General features: G+C 40.2%; 1 protein-coding gene across 3 annotated transcripts in view; it reads right to left on the bottom strand.

The window, feature by feature from the left end:
• Positions 1 to 13,281, bottom strand: part of ZDBF2 (zinc finger DBF-type containing 2) — a 31,803-nt gene extending 18,522 nt beyond the window's left edge. The window contains exons 1-5 of one of the 3 annotated variants that reach the window (XM_042995161.1): positions 13,039 to 13,281; positions 8,382 to 8,434; positions 7,340 to 7,417; positions 6,066 to 6,170; positions 528 to 655 (exon numbers count right to left, since the gene is read on the bottom strand). In XM_042995161.1, the coding sequence (XP_042851095.1) occupies positions 528 to 655; positions 6,066 to 6,125 (188 nt within the window). In that variant the 5' untranslated portion in view covers positions 6,126 to 6,170; positions 7,340 to 7,417; positions 8,382 to 8,434; positions 13,039 to 13,281. The other 2 variants (XM_042995162.1, XM_042995163.1) reach the window with 2 other exon arrangements.
• Positions 13,282 to 20,512: the final 7,231 nt, after the last annotated feature.

Below are 20,512 nucleotides of genomic sequence, written 5' to 3'. Positions count from 1 at the left end.
CAACTTCGGCTCAGGTCATGATCTCGTGGTTCGGTTCGTAGGTTCGAGCCCCACATCAGGCTCTATGCTGACAGCTCAGAGCCTGGAGCCTGCTTCAGATTCTGTATCTCCTTCCCTCTCTGCCCCTCCCCTGCTTGTGCTCAGTTTCTCTCACTCTCGCTTTTACTTTCTCTCTCAAAAATAAACACACGTTACAAAAAATTAAAAGCTATTTTTGCCCCCACCTTTTCCCCAGCTTACTCCTATGACATTCTTAATAGAACACCTTAATGATATAGAATTATTTATTGGCCTAAGACATTTATTTAGAGAAAAGTATGGTGTAGTCCATATCTTTTACAGTGAAATTGCTTATTTAAGCTAGGAAAAATTTTTAAAGAATTGCAAAGAGAAGTTACTAGATAAAAATCTCACTGTATGTTCCTTAATTAAAAGATTTACTTTAAGAAGTACTAGAAAGTTAACACAACCATCTACTGTAACATACAGTAACTGCGGACTAATATGGTCCCACTCAGCTACTTTACCTGCTTTCTTGAGAATGATATGGGTGGTGCCGGAGTACATCCTGCAAGAAACGTTCCATCAAACTAGTGGTACCCATCCGCTGTCGATTCTGTGTAGTCAAGTATCTGTGCTGAGCACTGGACATATGCTATTAAAAAAAAAAAAACTGAATAGTTTTACACAGGTAATACTCATTAGTAGTGAGTTTCACAAATGGATTCGTTTATATACTCCTGGTAGAAGTATAAATTGACATGAACATTCTATAGAGCAATTCTAAAATATGCATCTAAAAATCATACAAGGACCTTTCCCTTCAATATAATAATTACATTTCTCTAAATCTGTCCTAAGGAAATCATCTTAAATGTGGATGATTTTTGCAAAAAAAAAGCTTAACAACAAAAAACAAGAAATCTCCAAAATGTCTAACAGTAAAATATTTAAATTATACCCTAAGATGTAATACTGTACAGCTACCTAAATTAATACAAAGAATTTTAAATAATATGGAGGAATGTTACATATTAGAAGAAAAATGGAAGATGCAAAAATCACATGTGTGCTTTTACCTGAAACTATAGTTTTAAAAGGTATAGACAAGTTAATGGAAGAAAATAAACCAAAATTTTAAAATCATTAACATCTGTGAGGTACACTTAGAGGTAATTTTAAATTTTTTCTTACAAATTCTTATTTTTTGGGGTGCCTGGGTGGCTTGGTTGGGTGGCCAGCTTCAGCTCAGGTCATGATCTCACAGTCTGTGGGTTCGAGCCCTGCGTCGAGCTCTATGCTGGCAGCTCAGAGCCTGGAGCCTGCTTCCAATTCTGTATCTCCCTCTCTCTTTGCCCCTCCCCTGTTTGCTCTCTCTTTCTCAAATAATAAACATTAAAAAAAAAATTTAATAAAAAATAAATAAATTCTTGTATTTTTCCCAAGCAAATATCTTTATAATAAAAATCTATTAAAAAAGAGAAGAAAGTTGAATCACCCTCTTGGGTGTCTGGGTGGCTCAGTCAGTTAAGCATCTGGCTCTTGATTTCAGCTCAGGTCATGATCTCACCACGGGATCAAGCCCACATCAGGCTCTGCACTGATGTCTTCCAAAGCATCTATACCGATCTGTACCCTCATCAGCAATGTGTCATGGTTTCCAGCCCTCCATTTCCTCATCAACACTTGCCATTGTCTCTTTAATTTTAACTACTGTAGAACGGGTTTAATGTTGTATCACTGTTGCTTTACTTTGCAATTTTTGTGATAGCTTTTCGTTTTTAGTGGTGACCTGCATATCTTCTTTCATGATTTGTCTGTTCAAGTCTCTTCCTGTCTTCCAAATGCATGTTCTTTTTTTTTTTTTAACGAAGTGTAAAAATTATTTATTCTCGACATGAACTCTTTGTTCAATTATATGTGTTTCAAGTATCATCCTTCTCTCAATGGCTTATCTTTTCACTTTTTCTTTTGGGGGCAGAGGGTTCATAAAGTTTATTTTTGTGAGCGCACACACACATGCACAGTAAATCCACAGCTTTCCCGGCAATAGTTACAGGACACCTCTCCACCTTCTTAATCATCTCCCATTTTTCTTTTTCAGTGCTTCTTGTTACTAGTTTAGGATATCCTTCCCTAACTCAGAATCATAAAGATTTTCTGTTTATTTCTAGAAGTCTTGTTTTTACCTGTAATATGCACATCTACAATCTACTTGAAATTGGCATTTGTATCCAGGATGATTTAGTAATAGAGTTTCATTTCTTCTCCATATGGATATCCAATTGACTCAGTACCATTTATGGAAGAAAGTCCTGTCCTCACCATTCTTTAGGGCCGTATTTGTCACAAATCAAATATCCATGTATGTGTCTGTTTCTAGAGTTTTTGGTTTCCTTCCATGGTCTTTCTAACTTTACATCGCTGTCTTAATGATTGTAGTTTAGGGGCGCCTGGGTGGCTTGGTCGGTTAAGCGTCCGACTTCGGCTCAGGTCATGATCTCACGGTCCGTGAGTTCGAGCCCCGCGTCGGGCTCTGTGCTGACAGCTCAGAGCCTGGAGCCTGTTTCACATTCTGTGTCTCCCCCTCTCTCTGCCCCTCCCCTGTTCATGCTCTGTCTCTCTCTGTCTCAAAAATAAATAAACGTTAAAAAAAAAAATTTAATGACTGTAGTTTAGTAATAAATTTTGATACCTGGTACACGAAGTCTCCTGACTTTGTTCTTCTATAAGATTATCCCGGTTTTTCCTAGCCTTTTGCATGTGCATACATATTTTTAGAACTGGCTTAATTTTCATTACAAACAACTCTTCTAGGGGCGCCTGGCTCACTTAGTGACTCTTGATCTCGGGGTTGAGAGTTCAAGCCCCTTGTTGAGTGTGGAGACTACTTAAAAATACATGCTTAAAAAAACTTTCCTGGAATTTTGTTTGGAATTTCATTAAATCAATATATATGTTTGGGGAAAACTGACATGGTTATAATATTGATTTTTCCAATTGGTATATCACACCAATTATTTAATTTTTCTTATATTTCTCTCAGTGTTTATGGTTTTCTACATAAAAACCTTATACATATTTTGTTATATTTATTCCTAAGGAGTTCATGTTCTTTGATGCTATTATTAAATACCTTTTTTAGATCTCATTTTCTATATGCTGTTGGATATAAAAATACAATTTCTTTTTATGTTGCCCAACAAGCTTATTAAACTCACTTATCAATTCTAATAGTTTACCTAGATATCTTCAGGTTTTCTACATCTACAATCACACTTTGTGCAAGGTACAATCACAGTTTTGTTTCTTTTTATCTAATATGTACCATTTTAATTTCTCTTTATTTCCCTTGCTAGAACCTCCGATAAAATATTGAATAGTTTAATTCAAGCATCAAGTCTATTACTTAATACAGTACTGATGCATTTGGATTTAATCTTTGTTTTTATTTTTAAAACTGTTTTCATTACTCCTGCCTTTGCGATGTCCCTATGTCTCTTCTTTCTTTCCTTCTTGTGGACCGCTTTTTATTATTCCAAGTTCTCCACTTCTGTTAAGTTGGTAGGTAGTTATAGGCCAGGTTCTTTTTCTAGTCTGTTAGTGGTAACAGATTATCACAAGCAACCCTGACCTACCAAGATCTAAAATCACTTGCTACTTTTACTCTCTTCTTAAGCAAGGAATTAACTCGATATACTTTCCTTCCAGTTTATATGTCATCGTTGTCAATGCCACAAGATATCATTCATTTAAATCACCTGCTACCTTTCCACTGATCTTCCTGACTTCCCGTATCTCTAAGCTTCCAACTGAAATCATTTTCCTTCTGTCTGAAGAACTCTTTTTAGTATTTCCTTCAGTCAGGGTCTGTTGCCAGTAAATTCCCTTAATTTTCGTTTTCTGAAAATATTTCTATTTCACCTTTTTTTTCAAGGATATATTTATCAAGCATCGAATACTAAATTGGTAGTTGTTTTCTTTCTTTGGGTTTCCATTGTTTCTGTTGAATCTTCAGCTACATCTGGGTCCTCTATTTCTCCACTGCCTTTAGAGTTCTCCAAAGCCATGAAATTTATCTCTTTATTTAAGACTTTGTACTTAGTGCAAATTACTTCAGCTGTCATCAACAGGGTCTTTTTTTAAGTCTTATTTGAGAGAGAGAGAGAGAGAGCGCGCACAAGCAAGCAGGGGAGGGGCAGACAGAGAGAGCATCCCAAGCAGGCTCTGTGATGTCAGCACAGAGCGCAACGTGGGGCTCCATCCCATAAACCATGAGATCACGACCTGAGCCGAAACCAAGAGTCCTTCACTTAACCAACTGAGCCACCCAGGTACCCCCTCAACAGTCTTTTTAAGTGCCTGCTTAGTACAGGAGTATCCAAATGTCTAAAATTTTAACCCTTTGGCAAAAAGTTATACTGAATGCTTACTGAATAGAACTTGTAGTTAAAGATTCAATGTTTTAGTAATGTCAAAAGTTCAACAAGTAATCGTCCAAGTCAAGTGATGACATCATTTTATCGATCATGACAGAAACACTAAAGACAGCTTTGAGGTTTATTATCTGCCGCCTCGTGTTTATAACCAGCATTAGAAAGTTTTTTTCTGTTAAAAGGCAGAGATGTAGAAATCGTAATTACTTTTCCTTAGTATGAATTTAAATGATGACTGTTGATAACTAAACAAAACAAATGCCACTGAACAGCAGAATTTTTACGCAGGACAAACTTGTCTTAGGTATCACTTGAGATAGAATAGTACAGACTAACAGGACCAGAGCTTCCTTATATTACTCCTTCACCTAGGACACAATTCCACAGCTCAGACCCTGAAGAAAACCTTGAGGCTCTGCCAAGTGAACAATTCTGGTCAGAAGACCTACAGCTACTATTACTATGAATACTGACTTCAAAACGTCCATATACAATTCTTCCCAAACTCTTCCAACAAAAAGAAAGGGACACTACTCAATTCATTCTCTGAAGCCAGCATCACCCGAGTTCTGAAACCAAAAAATCACAAGAAAAGAAAGCTACAGACAATATTTCTTACGAATATAGACGCAAAAATCCTCAACAAAATACTGGCAAGCCAAATCCAGGAACATACAGAAGGATTAAGCACCATGACCAAGCGGGATTTAGCCCAGGGATATAAAATTGGCTTAATAGCTAAAACTCAATCAATATTAATTGCTACAGACTGAATTGTGTCCCCCAGGCCCCAAACTCTTATGTTGAAGTTCTTTCAATGTGACTGTATTTGGAGACAGGGCTTCTAGGAGGGCATTAAAATCACAACATATAAAAAAATTAACTGAAAATGAATCAGAGACCTAAATGTAAGAACAAAAACTATAAAATTCTCAGAGGAAAATACAGGGCGTAACTGTTCATGACCTTGGACCCAGCAATCTTTTACAACCCCAAAAACACAAGCAACGAGAGGAGGGGAAAAAATCTAAACTCTAGCAACATTTAAAACATTTGCGCATGGAAGCATAATCTTCTAAGTCCTTACCTTATTCTACAATGTCTTACAGCATCTAATTCTCTAGATTCTTCACCTATCACCTCACACCCACCCTCCACCTTACCAGCACTCTGGCCTCATCGGCTCCTGGCTTTTAACCAGCACGCCAACCACCCTTCTACCTTGGGGTCTCTGTCTTTACTCTCTCCTCCCTCTACCTAGAAATTCTTTCCCCAGATATAAGGCAGCCTGGATCCCAAACTTCATTCAAATCTCAACTCAAATGTCACTCCTTAACCTTATCTGGCCGCCCCACCTGAAAGTGCACTCCCTTCTCTATTTTATTTTCCTCATAACATTTATCACAATCTGACTTATCATGTATTAAGTTTATATGATTATTTATTTTCTGTCTTACTATACTACAAAAGGGATGTGGATTTGTCCCTGGCTGTATCCTGAGAACTTTAAATGGTGTCTACCAATTAGAGGATTCACAACAATCTGTTCAATGGGTGAGTAAATGAGTTTAATAAAATGCATGACTAGGTCCTTTGAGGTGTAACTGTTTATTAACAGGATCCTCTCACCTGTTCCAGGTTATTATAGCGCACACAGCAATAGCTGCAGTACCCCTGTCTGTTCTGCATGCTGAATAACCAAAGTCAAGTGGCTACTGTCCGGGAATACTCCAACTGGAAAAAAGAAAAAACGGGAAGAAAAAAACAAACAAAGAAACAGTTAAGTCCTTACTACCCTGAGGAAAATACCCTTGGTAATATCAGAGAACAGAAATTCATTCTTGAGTACGATGCACCCTTATTTTGAATAATTATGAAATTAGGTAAGTCTGCCAAAAGCTACTGAATCGATCAGTGAGCCTGGAGGAGAGGGGGAGAGTTGTGCACCTTCCAAAAAAGGGGTGTGTTGTTGACAGGTGGAGACTGGACTCAATTTTTTATCAATTTTCTGATAACTTGTTACGGTTATTAGGAATTGGTTCAGTACTCAATCCGTAAAGACAAATTCCTACCTCTATGTTGTTGTTATAGTATATTCACTATATGCGAATGAGGCTCAGTAATTTTCCCATTGTGTTCCTACATAAAATCTGACGTTACATGAATTCTCATTGTTATACCTAACATCTACTTCCGTCACGGGAGTAAAGATGCATGTATTTTCTGCTTAATCCACAAAGGTGCAGATTTTAAGATAAATTACCTGACAGAATTACTAAAAATCAAAATAACTCATTTGGGTCTGAAACACAAGACACTTTTCTCCTGACAACTACATAAACCAAATAAATATGAGGAATTTCTTCCAGTTGGTGCAATGAGATCTCTCTACAAATAAAAAAAGTCTCCAAGTTTCTACCGCCTTGAAACTATCATCCTTCAACATTACATACTGCAGTGGTTCCCAACCCAGGTTGAATAGCACAATCATTCCCCAAAATTCTGATTTAGTAGGGCTGAGACAGCCTAGAATTCAGAATTTTTTTCATTTCCCAAGTAATTCTGATACACAACTATTTACTCACTGACATAAAGTATTTACAGTTAATGATTATTTTAAATAATTCAATATAATTTTAAGGTTTTTGCTGTTTTGTTAAGATGAAAACAGAATTTTAAGAAATAATTTCATCAAGTTTTAATTCGAATCATTTTAAACATTCTTGTCTGTTGAATATGTAACAGAACCATCCTATAATGTGTAGAATATTTCTGATAAGATGATCCTGCAATACAAAAAGTTTACTCATTAAAATCAATATTTAGAAATGAAGTCAAGCCTGAAAATCAATGAGAACAGAAGAGCTTTATTAAATCAAAATGCTACTGTAACATGCACTCACCTGTTACTTTTTATTACGACAAACTTTGACTTTCTGGCTTCCACACTTACAAGGAAGATAAATCAATTAAACCAGCCTCTGAAACAGAGAATATATAAAAAATGACTTATTTAAAATTTGGTCTTTTTTCCATTATTTTACTTCATTTATTAACCTGAAACAACAAAATGAAACAAGCTTTAAGCTGTGTGTATAGATATAGCCAATTTTCAAGCTGAGAGAACCCTAGGGCCTAAACCTGAACTTTGAAAATCATAAAATAACAAATTTTCTAGTGCTTTATTCAAAATATATTTAAAATGGGGGCACCTGGGTGGGTCAGTAGGTTACGCGTCTGACTTCAGCTCAGGTCATGATCTCACGATTAAGCCCCGCATCCGGCTCTGTGCTGACAGCTCAGAGCCTGGAGCCTGCTTCGGATCCTGTGTCTCCCTCTCTCTCTCTCTCTCTGCCCCCTCCCCAACTTGTGCGTTATCTTTCTCTGTCTCTCAAAAATAAATTAATTAAAAAAAAAAATTCGAAATGTATTTAAAACAATCATTGAATGAAAGGCAAAATGAAAGTATTAGTCTAATGTCACACACACACACACAAAATTGAAATTCTTTATAATTTTTTTTGATCTTTGACACATACAGCCTTTAATTCCCATGCCATGATTATCTGCATTTCTGTCATCTCATGTCACATACATGCCACTGAGACAGTGAGCTACCATGACTCTGAAGCACCTGATTGGCATTTTTCAAACTTTGCATGCTAGGAACCCCACCTCAAAAACTGACTAAATCAAAACCGCCTGGTGGGGAGCCAGGCACATGCCTATTATGCATATTTAAAATGCTCTAAGGTGATTCTGAGGCAGGCTGAAGCAGTAACATAAGTCATCATTTTTTACATACTAATAAAATTCTTACTTACTAAAGGGATCATTTCTTTGGGGCCTGGGATTATATTACTTTTCATGACTGAATGGGTCTTTTTATTCCAATTCTGAATTCTACTGGTACCTGGTATTTTCATAAAGTAACAAGTCACTTACCTTGAGCAGAAAAGGGCAGGTATTTCATCAGTTGCATTAGTCCTGGAAAACATCTGTAAATTAAAACAATTAAAAAAAAAAAAAAGATCAGCCCCCTAAGTGTCTACCATAGGCCAAGTAACTATCCCCAAGTCATAGATAAGTTTGAAAAGTAACCCAATTATGTGTCAATGGGAGAAAAAAATACTAACTCTTTAACACAAAGCACTTTACATACTGTGACTCATAGACTCCCACATGACCTCCTAAGATGCTCTGGGACAGAGCAATTGTCATGGCCCACCCATATAACCCACCATCGAGTATTTCAGATCTTTGGGTTCCAGGAACAGCAGCTGGAAAATAAACTGGATCTCTGGTAAGGGTAAGAACACGATGCTACAAACCCATATGAGCTTTATAGGAAATGTTTGAAAGAAATATTTACATGGAATTAAGTGTGGATCCTGGACGAACCACACAACTCGGTTCTTATGTTACTTTCGGTGAAAAACACTGTCAATTCTTGATCACCTATCAATTGACAATTAGGCCAAATTATCAATCTTGTTTATTCTTCCACATTGTTGTTGGCAATGTGTTGATGACCCTTACCCAGGATCATTGGTTAACAAAAAACTCCAACAATTTGGTTCAAAAGAGGCTGTGACAGCACTGTATAATCAAGGAATAAATACTTAGCACCTACCCCGTGCAGATGCTGGAAGCTTTAAAGGATAGAAATAGACAAGCTTTCTTGCTCTCAAGAAGTTTAAAATGGCACTAGGAAACGACTGAGAAATGCCTAAGCACAAACAGTAAGTGCCAAAATGTCACAATGGATATAGCTTTTTAACTGGACATTGGAAAATGTGTAGGGTGTACTTAAATAAAGATCAGGAAAAGATATTCCAAGTAACAAAAAAGCAAAAGTACAAAAGCAAGAAAGCAAAAGTACCTTTAGAGACAGTAAACTGACAAGTTAAGCTGGAGCCAAGACTTCACTTAAAAATTTAAGGGGCAATAAAGCAAGAAACGTAGATTCAGCTTCAACATGATCGTAGTTAAAAGAAAACTTAAGAATTTAGACCACATATTCAGACAGTGTGGGGGTTTTTTTGTTGTTGGTTGTTTGTTTTTGGGCTTTTTTGGAAAGCAGTATATGCAGAGCTTTAAGAAAATTCTGGAACAGTGGTTCTTCCCTATTCAAAGGAGCTTTTCACAGGGTAAGTTAAACTATGCGGCACCATTTTCTAGGATATTAGAGTATTAGTTAACACCCAAATTATCCAAATACAAAGAATCAGTATCCCTTAGAGCAAAGATTTAGTCTCATTTATGCTTGCAAATTAGGAAAACACACAGTAATTTTTCTTTCAAATATTACTTTTATTAATTTTTATTATGAAAATAAAACATACCATGGCACAATTATAAAAATAAAGACCACTAAAATCAGTCATAATCCCACTACCCACCATTAATATTTATCATATATTCTTTGTTCTAAATATGTATTTACAAAAATGGTACGGTACTATATTCTATGTAGCCTGCTGACTCTCACTTAACCATATATGATGAGCACTCCTATATGATATGATATATAATTCCAAAACCGAATTTTCAATGACTGCATATCAGTGTAAGACAAAAGCTGTCTTATCTGACAAGACCCAGCAGTCGAAGAATTACCTATTTAAAAATTAGGAGAATTTTAAAAATAGATACACACATAAATTAGTATTTTGTCTAACTTCAGATATATGAATGTATACATGTTTCATTTAAGGTCAAGTTAAGCTTTTTTGTTTCATTGAGATTTTTTGTGGCTAGGACAGCTAGAGTTCCAAGTCATATTTTTTTCATATTTTCATAAACCACACCATAATTTACCATCAACAAGTTTCCACTTTGGTTCCTTTCAAACAGAACAAGAACTTACAGGCATTTCTAAAACTGAGAGCAGCATTTGATTAACGTTTAAGATTTCCCCCAAACTTTTACAGTTGTCACACCCAATTAAGTACTCTTGCAATGGCCTTTTTTTTTTTTTTTTTGAGTGCAAAGCATTCAAATTATTTTTCATAAAAATAATAATGCTCTAAAAAAGGACAATGCTCAGACTCTATTTCTTTGGTTTATGAAACACTTAAAAGAGCATAAACCGATCTGAGGCAGTGAGCAAAGATCTCTGAGACTGCCTGAGGTGACTTCAGCACATATGTCTCAAACTGCATCTATTTTTCTTTTGGGACTATTTCTTGCACACCTGAGCTCTGGACCTGCTGCAGAGATAAACACATCGTCGCAATGAGTTAGAGTTGTAGTGCGTGTTTCCCAAACCACGGTATTTTGAAATAAGAGCTAACAAAATCCAGAATCCCTATGGGAAATATTTTTCAACTGTCACACAAGACAGACACCAACTTAATATTAAATATAAAAAGACAACAGAAAGGCATTTGGTTTATTGAGTAAGATCACCCAAATTATCTGTCTAGCAACAGGAAAACAACCGGGGAGCAGTCACAAAACAATGGCTAATTGAAATAGAAAGACCATCTTATTAATTCAGTGTCCCTTTCTTTACAACATTAATTTTCAACTTCCCATTTGTTTGGATTATCCACCTTATGTTTATGCTGCCTTTCCTCTGGTGACAAGCATTATCCTCCATTCAGTCTTAATAAAATAATAATAGCTAACTTTTAGTGAATACTCAATCTGGGCTAGGCACTATGTCAACAGTTTCATATGCATTATCCCATCTGAATAGCAAACACCCTTATGAAATCGGTGTCCCGGTTAACTCCCACTTTACAAATCAGGAAACTGAGGTTTAGAAAGAAGCAGTATCTTGTTCCAGGTCACACACCAATAACCACTGTAGCTGGGATTTGACTGTAGGTCAATCTGAGCAGTTTATGCTCTTAACCTCTTAACTTCCATAAAATGCTTCCTCTCTGTATTTTCAGGAATGCTAATTGATTGTTTTAATATTAAGGGAAAACAAATAATTAGGGATCTAATTTGTTGCAATAAACACTGTCACATATTCCAAAGAAAAGAGTAAAACTAACGTTTAGCTTAATTGCATCATTGCTCCCATTCTGAGATGAGTGCTGACAGTACCTTGGATTAGTGATTTTCAAACTTAATTAGCGTAGCACCGAGGAAGCAATACATTTTATATCACAACCCGGCACACACACGCAATCACACATGTACGCACCCTCACGCGCATGCACCCCACGCACGCAGTGGTCCACACACACACACGCAGTTAAAACAAAGCTTACAAAATATCCCCATTACCTGTAATGCATTCTGGTATTTACTAAGCTATCCTCTTTTCTTTTTTTTTTTTTTAAGTGCTAGTTACGACCCACAAAATTAATTTCACAATTCACTAATGGGTGAAACTGCAATCTGAAAAAACTGCATCACATTATTAAGCCAAACAAACAATATTATACAAAAGATGGCTGTTACCCTGAATTCAGCTTATTTCTATCCAATACCTTGGCCATTGCGGTGATACTTTATCAAATCTCTAACCACTTTCTTTACTAACGTTGGCCACTGGCCAAAGTGCAGCGAGAAAAAGAAAATTCTTGCCTTCCAGGCTCTGGGTCCAAATCAGTGCACGTTAAGAAGGCAGCAGAAAAACGTTTATGCACTGATATAGAAATGACCACAACGCACTAAGCAAAAAAAGCAGACTACATTAGCATTCCCCTTTATGTAACACGAATATGCACTTACGTACCCCAAATTGTTAATACTGACTCCCTTGATGATAAGATTGCTAAGGGCTTTTTCAGTGGGTTTATTTTTTTTTTTTTCCTGATAGTATATAATTGCTGTCAAACAAATTAAATATAATTCTATTCTGGGGATTAAAGACGTTTAACAGCCAGCATCTCGTTATGCATTTCTTCCCCGCGCTGCCAAAATCATCGCGTCGGATAATGTTAGGAGCTGCAAAGGGCCTCCTAAAGAGCACGTAATAACGACGGCGTAATCTGAGCAGATTTACACAACTGTTGCACGACGATAGTAAAACGATCGTTAACACAAAAATCTAACGCTTCCAAAATAAATCCCAATCGCCAAAGGCTGATAAGGGCCTAGGTCTGGGGACAGCTGGACATAGCGCAGGGCAATGGGGGAAGGGGATTTGTGGACAGGTGGCTTCGGATCTCGGCCCCACAGGTGCCCCTACAAGTCCCCCCGGGTACAAAGCCCCAAATCCGACCTCCGCGAGCCGCCCCCTCTCCACCTCCCAGCCCCAGGCCGCGTCCGCGGGCCCCTCCGACCCAGGGCCCCCGACAGAAGCGCAGGGCAGCCTGCGCCCCACCTCCACCCCACGCCCCAGCCACCTCGATCCGGGCCCGGAGACGCCGGCCCCGCTCCCGCAGGACGGGCAGAAAGGGACTGGGGACAGGAGAAGCCGAGAAGGACCTGCGAGGCGGGTGCAGGAGCCGGGCGAGCGGTCCGGCGGTCCCTCGGGAGGAAGAAGGCGCCCGGGGCGCGAGGCGAGCAGGCCCCACCCCCGGCCGCGCGCACGGAGCCCGCGGGCGTCGCCCCGGCTGCGCGCCGCCTCGGCTCGGCCCGCCCCGCCCGCGCCCGCGCCAGCCGCCGCCGCCGCGGTGCTCTGCGGCGCGGTTCTCACCTCCGCGGAGGCCTCCCGGATTCCTCCCGGGCTTGGGCGCAGGCCGAGGACCGGTGGGCGCGCTCCCTTCCTATTCTGGTTCCATGGCGGTGCCCGGACCCCCCGGGCCGTCCAGGGCGCCGCGGCCGCCCGCTGCCTGCTGCCCGCAGCCCGCGGAGCCAGACAGAGGAGCCCCCCGGCCTCTCCCGCCGGTGTGAGACGAGGAGCGAAGTGCGAGCGTCACTCGCAAGACCCGGGCCCCGAGTCACGACTCAGCCCACGTAGACATCCACCGGGAACGTAGCGCTGCAGTCCTGACTGAGCTTTGACGTCAGGGAAGGTGCGAAAACAGGGCCCCTTCTGACGCAGGAGCCGCGCACCGCCCCCTGCCCACCCCCGCCCCCCGGCGCTGGAGCCCCCTTCCTCCCGCCCCAACCCTCCCCTCCCGCAGATCTTTTAAAGCGAACACTTCCACCGGGGTCAGGGCCCCACTCTGGAGCTTGTAAAATCAAACCTGTTCTAACCAAAATGACTGGGCTCACAGCGGAGTTAGGACGCGAGATAGACACGAAGGTTTTAGCATTTGAGGGCCCAGAGGGAAATTGCTTGTCAATTCCCAGCAACAGACGAACCTCGAAAAGAAAATTCCGCTGAGAGGGCTCGGCGTTTGCGCCGTTCGTGTGTGTTTGCCGCAGTGAGCTGCAGCAAACAAAAGCTCCTGTTTAATGAGCGCTTACTTTGTGCTAGGCACTGTGTTTAAGGTTTATATATGTACTCTTGCATTTCATCCTCAAAGCAACCCTTTAGAGGCTCTTACTAGGAATCCTATTATTCCCAGTTGACAAAGGAGACAACTGAGGCTTAAGGAGGGTAGGTATTCAAAGACCTCCCCTGCACATGAAAGGGTTACGAATATTAACCGAAATCCCCTCAGTCATTCAATGGTATTCTGTACCACCCACTGCGAATATGGTGGTGTGCAAAAACAGCTGACTGTAATGGGGGGGACACAAACCAGAATCAATCACAATACTGAATATATCATTAAAATCTGTGATAAGGAAAATGAGCATCCCTAAAATGGAGAGAGCCTCCGATTAAAGAGCTTATGTTTTAGGTAAAAATAATCTTAGAATGAGCTACCTTGTTCTTTGGCTATTGTTGTCATTGTCATTACATTTTTTAAATAAGCTTGTGACTTTGTCCCTTTTTTTAAACTCACCATTGCTTTTGCTTCCACAGTTTCCATTCTTTGTGTATTACTCAGCTCTTGCCTCGCCCCCTACATCTTTCTCCGACTTTAAACCTGAGCTATTGCAGCTATTTAGATTTTTTTAACACACCAAAAATATATATATATGTATACTGATTTTTTTAAAGGCAAGCTTTTAAGGTACATCCCAACCTTGGAAATGGTGAAAGAAAACCCATTATACATTAACCCAGCCACTATGACATAATACATTTCACAGATGCGAAGACACACATTTTTCACACTTCAACATCTCAGAAATCAAGATGCATTTTACGAACTGGTCTCTTAATATTATTGGCCAGGTAGCTGTATTAACCTGGATGTCAGCACCTCCACATATAGAAAATTGAATGTGGCTTTTCACATTGTCCTTATTTCAACTGAGTTGAGTGCATTGTTTAATAAAACCCACAACCCTTAAAGGAGGAAATTAACAGCATATAAAAAAGAGATGGGACTGGCTAAAAGAGCTTAGGCTTCTGAGAAACCCGAGTTCCTTACCAAGTACATTAGTTCTTCATGCATTTTGGAAACCTACAAATAAACAGTTAAATAAGCCTAACACACACACACACACACACACACACACACACACACACACACACTGAAATGACTTAGATATTATTTCTGATGGTATGGTTTGTCAATTACAACCCCTCTAAGTTTGGGTCAAAAAAAAAATCATTGAAGAAGGAAAATGAATCCTGTGTGTTACCGGGAAACTACTCATTGACCTCTTCTGGTTAGATCAGACAATGCCAGCCTGGAAGCCTTCGGAATAGAATCAGCGACTTGAGGAAAAAAAAAAAAAAAAAAAACCCTAGATTCAGTAGTAGGGCTCTCTTAGGAGTTGATACACCTCCAACACTTTTGGTGGCCCAGAAGACAATACTGGATGGAAAACCACAGCCATCAACAACTGATACAAAAAGTGTTTTAGAAAAGGTGGGTTTTGAATGCAAAGAAATTTTGGAACCTCTTAACCAATTGTATTTACATCTCCCTTTATATGCACACACAAGATTGATACATAATAAATCTAAGTCTGAAAGGGTTAGTTCATGAAGTATGAAATAAAACACTAAATTACAAAAAAATCAACGTGTTTTAGTTTAGTTGATAGCATTTTTTTTCAACATGATACTATCATCTAAAAATTTTTTTCTTATTTTTAGAGAGAGAGAGAGAGATTGTGCACGAGTGGGGCAGAGGGAGACAGAGAATCATACGCAGGTTCCATGCTAGTGCAGAGCCCCCACAAAAGGCCCGATCTTAGCACCCTGGGATCATGACCTGAGCCAAAATCAAGAGTCAGGCACTCAACCAAATGAGCCACCCTGGCGCCCCTATCATATAAAATTAAAGGAAGTTTCATCCTGCATCCAGTTAGTAGTCCTTCCAGACTACATTTCTGTCTACTGGCAATGGGTACTTTTTTTGGCAGAGCTTAATTATCTGTAAGGTTAAGCTTTAAACTTTTTCAGATCCCCACAATCCTTTATTAATCCATTATAGAGCTAAACTCATTCACTAATATTTCTTTAAAGGACACTAAGTATCAAGGTTGGGTTTGTATGTTCCCTCCCCAGGGAGAAAAAAGATCCTATGTATGTGTTATTTCACATTCTTTCTTCAAAGGAAGAATAAAAACTGCTATTTTATGTCCAGAAATCATTCTGATAATGCTGATGTTTTGTAAGCTGTTTAAGCTAACATTAGGCTAATGTCTGAAGGACAAAGGGAAAGCAGAGATCGCATTCCTGAATCATAAAAGAATTTAGATTCTATCAGTTTAGAGTTTATTTTTCCCTAAAATTCTATTAGTGCACATATACCTATTCATAGTCAGGCGAAGTTATCATGAAGATTTTACCCATTAGCCAGGCTTCTTTTTTTTTTTTTAAAGTGGGCTCCATGCCCAATGTGGGGCTTGAACTCACGACCCTAAGATGAAGAGTCGCATGGTCTACCAATTGGGCCAGTCAGGTGCCCCTACCCTGGCATTTTTATAAACAGTATATGGAGCACCTGGGAAACTCAGTCAGTTAAGCGTCTGACTCTTGATTTCAGCTCTGGTCATGACCTCACAGTTTGTGAGTTTGAGCCCGCTGTCAGTGCAGAGCCTGCTTGGGATCCTCGTTCTCCCTCTCTCTTTCTGCCCCTTCCCAGCATGTGTGAGAGCTCGCTTGCTCTCGCTCTCTCTCTGTGTCTCTGTCTCAAAAATAAATAAATAAACTTTAGAAGTATATAAAGAGTATAATGTCATGTTTAATAGAAAAGAATTCACTCATATGCCCCATCCAAATCAAAATTTTAAATTTAACGAGAATGATCACAAGGTATCTCCATGTATTTTGTCTTGTTCTTGATTCCTCTCTGTAAGATAGTCCCCATCTTTGACAAAAATGTCATTCAAAAGACAGAGGGTAAGGGTGGTAGTTGGAACAAGGAACAAATAGGTTCTTGGAAAAGGAAGGCCAGTGAAAGTCTATAGTTTAAAGTGGCAGAGGTATATGGTGGACACACAGAAAACGTTGGTGGATGTCAGTGTGGGGAGAAGAGAGCCGGGAGAGAACTCTGCAAATGAGTTTAACTAACCTCATCTATCACACGAGAACTTAAAACTGACTGAAGTCGGCAAAGCGCTACAGAGCACTATGAGCCTATTTTTAACGAAACATACAAATGATCCGCCGGAACTAAAGACAAGAAAAAGCTTTTTAGTAGTTGCTCCTATCTGTCTGGAGTAGATATGGACAAAGGAGTGGCAGCAGGACCAGCGACTAATATCATAAAAACTCTAATATCATAACATGTTCCCCCGTTGATTTAAACTTATGTGCAATGAGATCTAACTTCTTTGTCACCGTCTTCCCATTCTGTTCTTCCTTTAATCCAGTCAAGCCAACTCCTTCCCACTTTTACATTATGTGGATACCTCTGTGATACATCTTTTTTTGAAAAAAAAAATTTAAGGTCTCCTTATTTTTGAGAGAAACAGCATGAGCGAGGGAGGAGCAGAGAGAGAAGGAGACAGAGGATCCGAAGCAGGCTCTGTGCTGACAAACTGCCTATGCTGGGCTCAAATTCACAAACTGTGAGATCATGACCTGAGCCCAAGTAGGATGGTTAACCGACTGAGCCACCCAGGCACCCCTCACCCATAATACGTCTTTATACAAAGACATCAAATAGGGCATCCTTTGTATAGTTTTTTTTTTCTAATAATTCCTTACCAATTCTTACCATAGTCTACTCTTTCTCTTTTTTCTTTCACTCCTTCCCCTCTTTTGTTTCTACTAGCACGTTGTTTCTTTACCTTGTTTTTTTTCTTGCTATCAGAAAAGCACAATTTATAATCCTGAAAGATAATGCCCCTAACTTCTGGTGATAATCAGGACTAACCACACACTTGTTCCTTCTTTTTTTTTTTTTCTTTCTTTTACGTTATTTATTTTGAGACAGAGAGAGAGACAGAGGGAGAGGGAAACAGAGAAAACGCCAAACACAGGACTCCAACTCAGTAACTGAACCGTGAGATCATGACCTGAGCAGAAACCAAGAATAGGACACTCGACCAACTGAGCCACCCATGCGCCCCCTTCCTTTTTGAGAGAGAGAGAGCGCAAGCGGGGTAGGGGCAGGGGACAGAGTATCCCAAGCAGGCTCTGTGCTGACAGCAGCGAGCCCCACGCAGGCTCAAACCCATGACCCGGGAGATCGTGACCTGAGCAGAAGTCAGACGCTCAACTGACTGAGCCCCCCAGGCACCCTCACTTGTTCCTTCCTTTAATTCAAAATTCATTTCAAAGTTTATGCCCTCTGGAGCTTTAACTTTTAAAAAAATAATTACTGTTGGCTTTTATATGATGAAATCATCAATATGAGAACTATATTCTTGAGCCTTTCCCTCTATTTAAACTCCCCTGCCTCCCCCCACCTCAATTGTTTTCACTGGTCAACTTGCAACACTATAGAATTATTCCATTTATATATAGTTGCCATAAGGATGATTTTAGAAACTAATATGAATTCCATAGACCCCATTTTTAAAAACTAATAGATGACACTCAAATATTATTTAGGAAGAGCTCTGGAATACATTAGGTGACAAAAAAGCAAAATGTAATGAATTTTGTGGGAGAAACGCAGAACTAGGAATATATAATTATATTTCCACAAAGAAACTCTGAAATGCAACTCAGGAAATAATAAAATCAATCACGGCACAAAGGAGGTTGTAAGAAACAGGGAGGAAGAAGGTGGGGGAGAGTGACAGTGTCGCTGTGCACTTACCATGTTATGGCTTAGGAGTCTTCTGGATTTTTTTCTGCTTAAAATAGTGGCTAAATAAAAATTTAAACTAACAGACATTAGACAGTGGAGAAAGAAAGTTTTGATGACGGGCTCTGGAGCAGGAGCCCCACCAGGGGACTTGGGGAAGGTCCAGAGAGGAATTCTGATATCCTCAGAAACACCAGGTACACGGTTTGCAACTAAATGGACTCCAGGGCCCCTTCTAGGTGACCGTACAGTGAAAAGCAAACTGGAGTCAAAACTGGAGTCTTTTTTTTTTTTTTTTTCCAAAATCTGAAGGGGCCGATGCCCTCTGAACCTGGCCCACCTAAACAATTTTAGTTCAAACCACCGCAGGCCTGAGCACAGACCATCCGCCACCTGACAGCCCTGTATTGTGGCTTCCTGGTAGCAAAATAGAGGAGCCAGGCTACGGAGGACTTACTGACTTCTCGGAAAGAATTCTGGCTCGCTGTTGGAGAGGGCCTCACGGCAGGAGGCATCGCCCCTGCCGGCACAGGAGTTCACTGCTAAAAGTGACCTCACCTCCTGCTCAAGCTCTTACTCAAAATTATCCCTTGGACTCAACCCAGTTGCATCGCTCCACACTTATGCCATCCTTCCCGACTCCTGACCCTGAACTTCCCCGGGATCGTTTACAACAGGATCATCCACCAAATGTCTATTTCCACGCCCCCCCTCCCCCACCGAGCTAGCAACGTGCCTCACCCAGGATCTTACTATATCCTATCCTGCCTTCAAACTCCAAGTGACAAGCTGCGTGGTTGCAAAGCAATGCTAGGAAACCTGGGATCGGTAAGATAAACGACAGGATCAGAAACACGTATCTTGACAGTATCTCTCAAAATTCGCCCTCCAATGCAAGTAGTTAAGCGCAAACTGGAGCTCGGCCTGGGGAGGTGAGTAGGATCTGCTTAGACAGAGAAGAACATTCACGGGGGGAAGTGAGGCACACAGAAAAGGTTCACAGGGGCTCATAAAAAAAATGTATCTTTGAGGCTGTCACTTGAAATGTACCCTCAACTACAGCTAGACTCCATGTTTAATTTTCCGTTCACAAGACTGGCCCTTTCTGTGTGTCATGCTATGCGTCTTGGCTGATTCTTGTTAGCGCCTGTCAGAATGGTAGTTAGACCACTACCATCCACTCACCACACCCCTTCACTTCACCAACCCAACTTTCTTTTTTTTTTTTTAATTTTTTTTAACGTTTATTTATTTTTGAGACAGAGAGAGAGCATGAACAGGGGAGGGCCAGAGAGAGAGGGAGACACAGAATCTGAAACAGGCTCCAGGCTCTGAGCTGTCAGCACAGAGCCCGACGCGGGGCTCGAACTCACGGACCGTGAGATCATGACCTGAGCCCAAGTCGGACGCTTAACCGACTGAGCCACCCAGGCACCCCAACCCAGCTTTCTAAATCTGCTTCATCATCAGACTTTGCATAGCCGCCAACAACCACTCATTCTTTGCCTAGCAACCTTACCACCCATACGTTTAAAGCCAAAGACCATGCACCCGTCTTCCCCAAAGTCATTCTGATACTAGCAACATTTACAATCGACAGAAATGGCAGCACAGAGTTTAACTGCCTGCAATTGTGGGGCTTGAGATCCATAAACCTACCACCATCCTACTTTCTACATGCATATCCCACCGACATAGTTCTGAGATCGCCTATCAGTGAAGGTTAAGCAGCCGAGAAAAGGCCCAACTCGCTTCAATACTTCCATTATACCAAGCTCCTAAGATTTCAAACAACCGTTCTAATTAGGGGGCCCTCTGGATAGGATTTGTACCAACCCTCACTGCTAAACATTATTGGCATTTTTGCTCCATCCCAACGGAGATGTTTGGCCTTCATACAGCACACAAAAGTCCACGAAAAAGAAAAGAAAACTATGCTTAGGATCCCAATTTTGC

Source organism: Panthera tigris, chromosome C1 (genome assembly GCF_018350195.1).
Source record: "Panthera tigris isolate Pti1 chromosome C1, P.tigris_Pti1_mat1.1, whole genome shotgun sequence".
NCBI lineage: Eukaryota > Metazoa > Chordata > Mammalia > Carnivora > Felidae > Panthera > Panthera tigris.
This window is presented reverse-complemented; position numbering and strand designations above follow the sequence as displayed.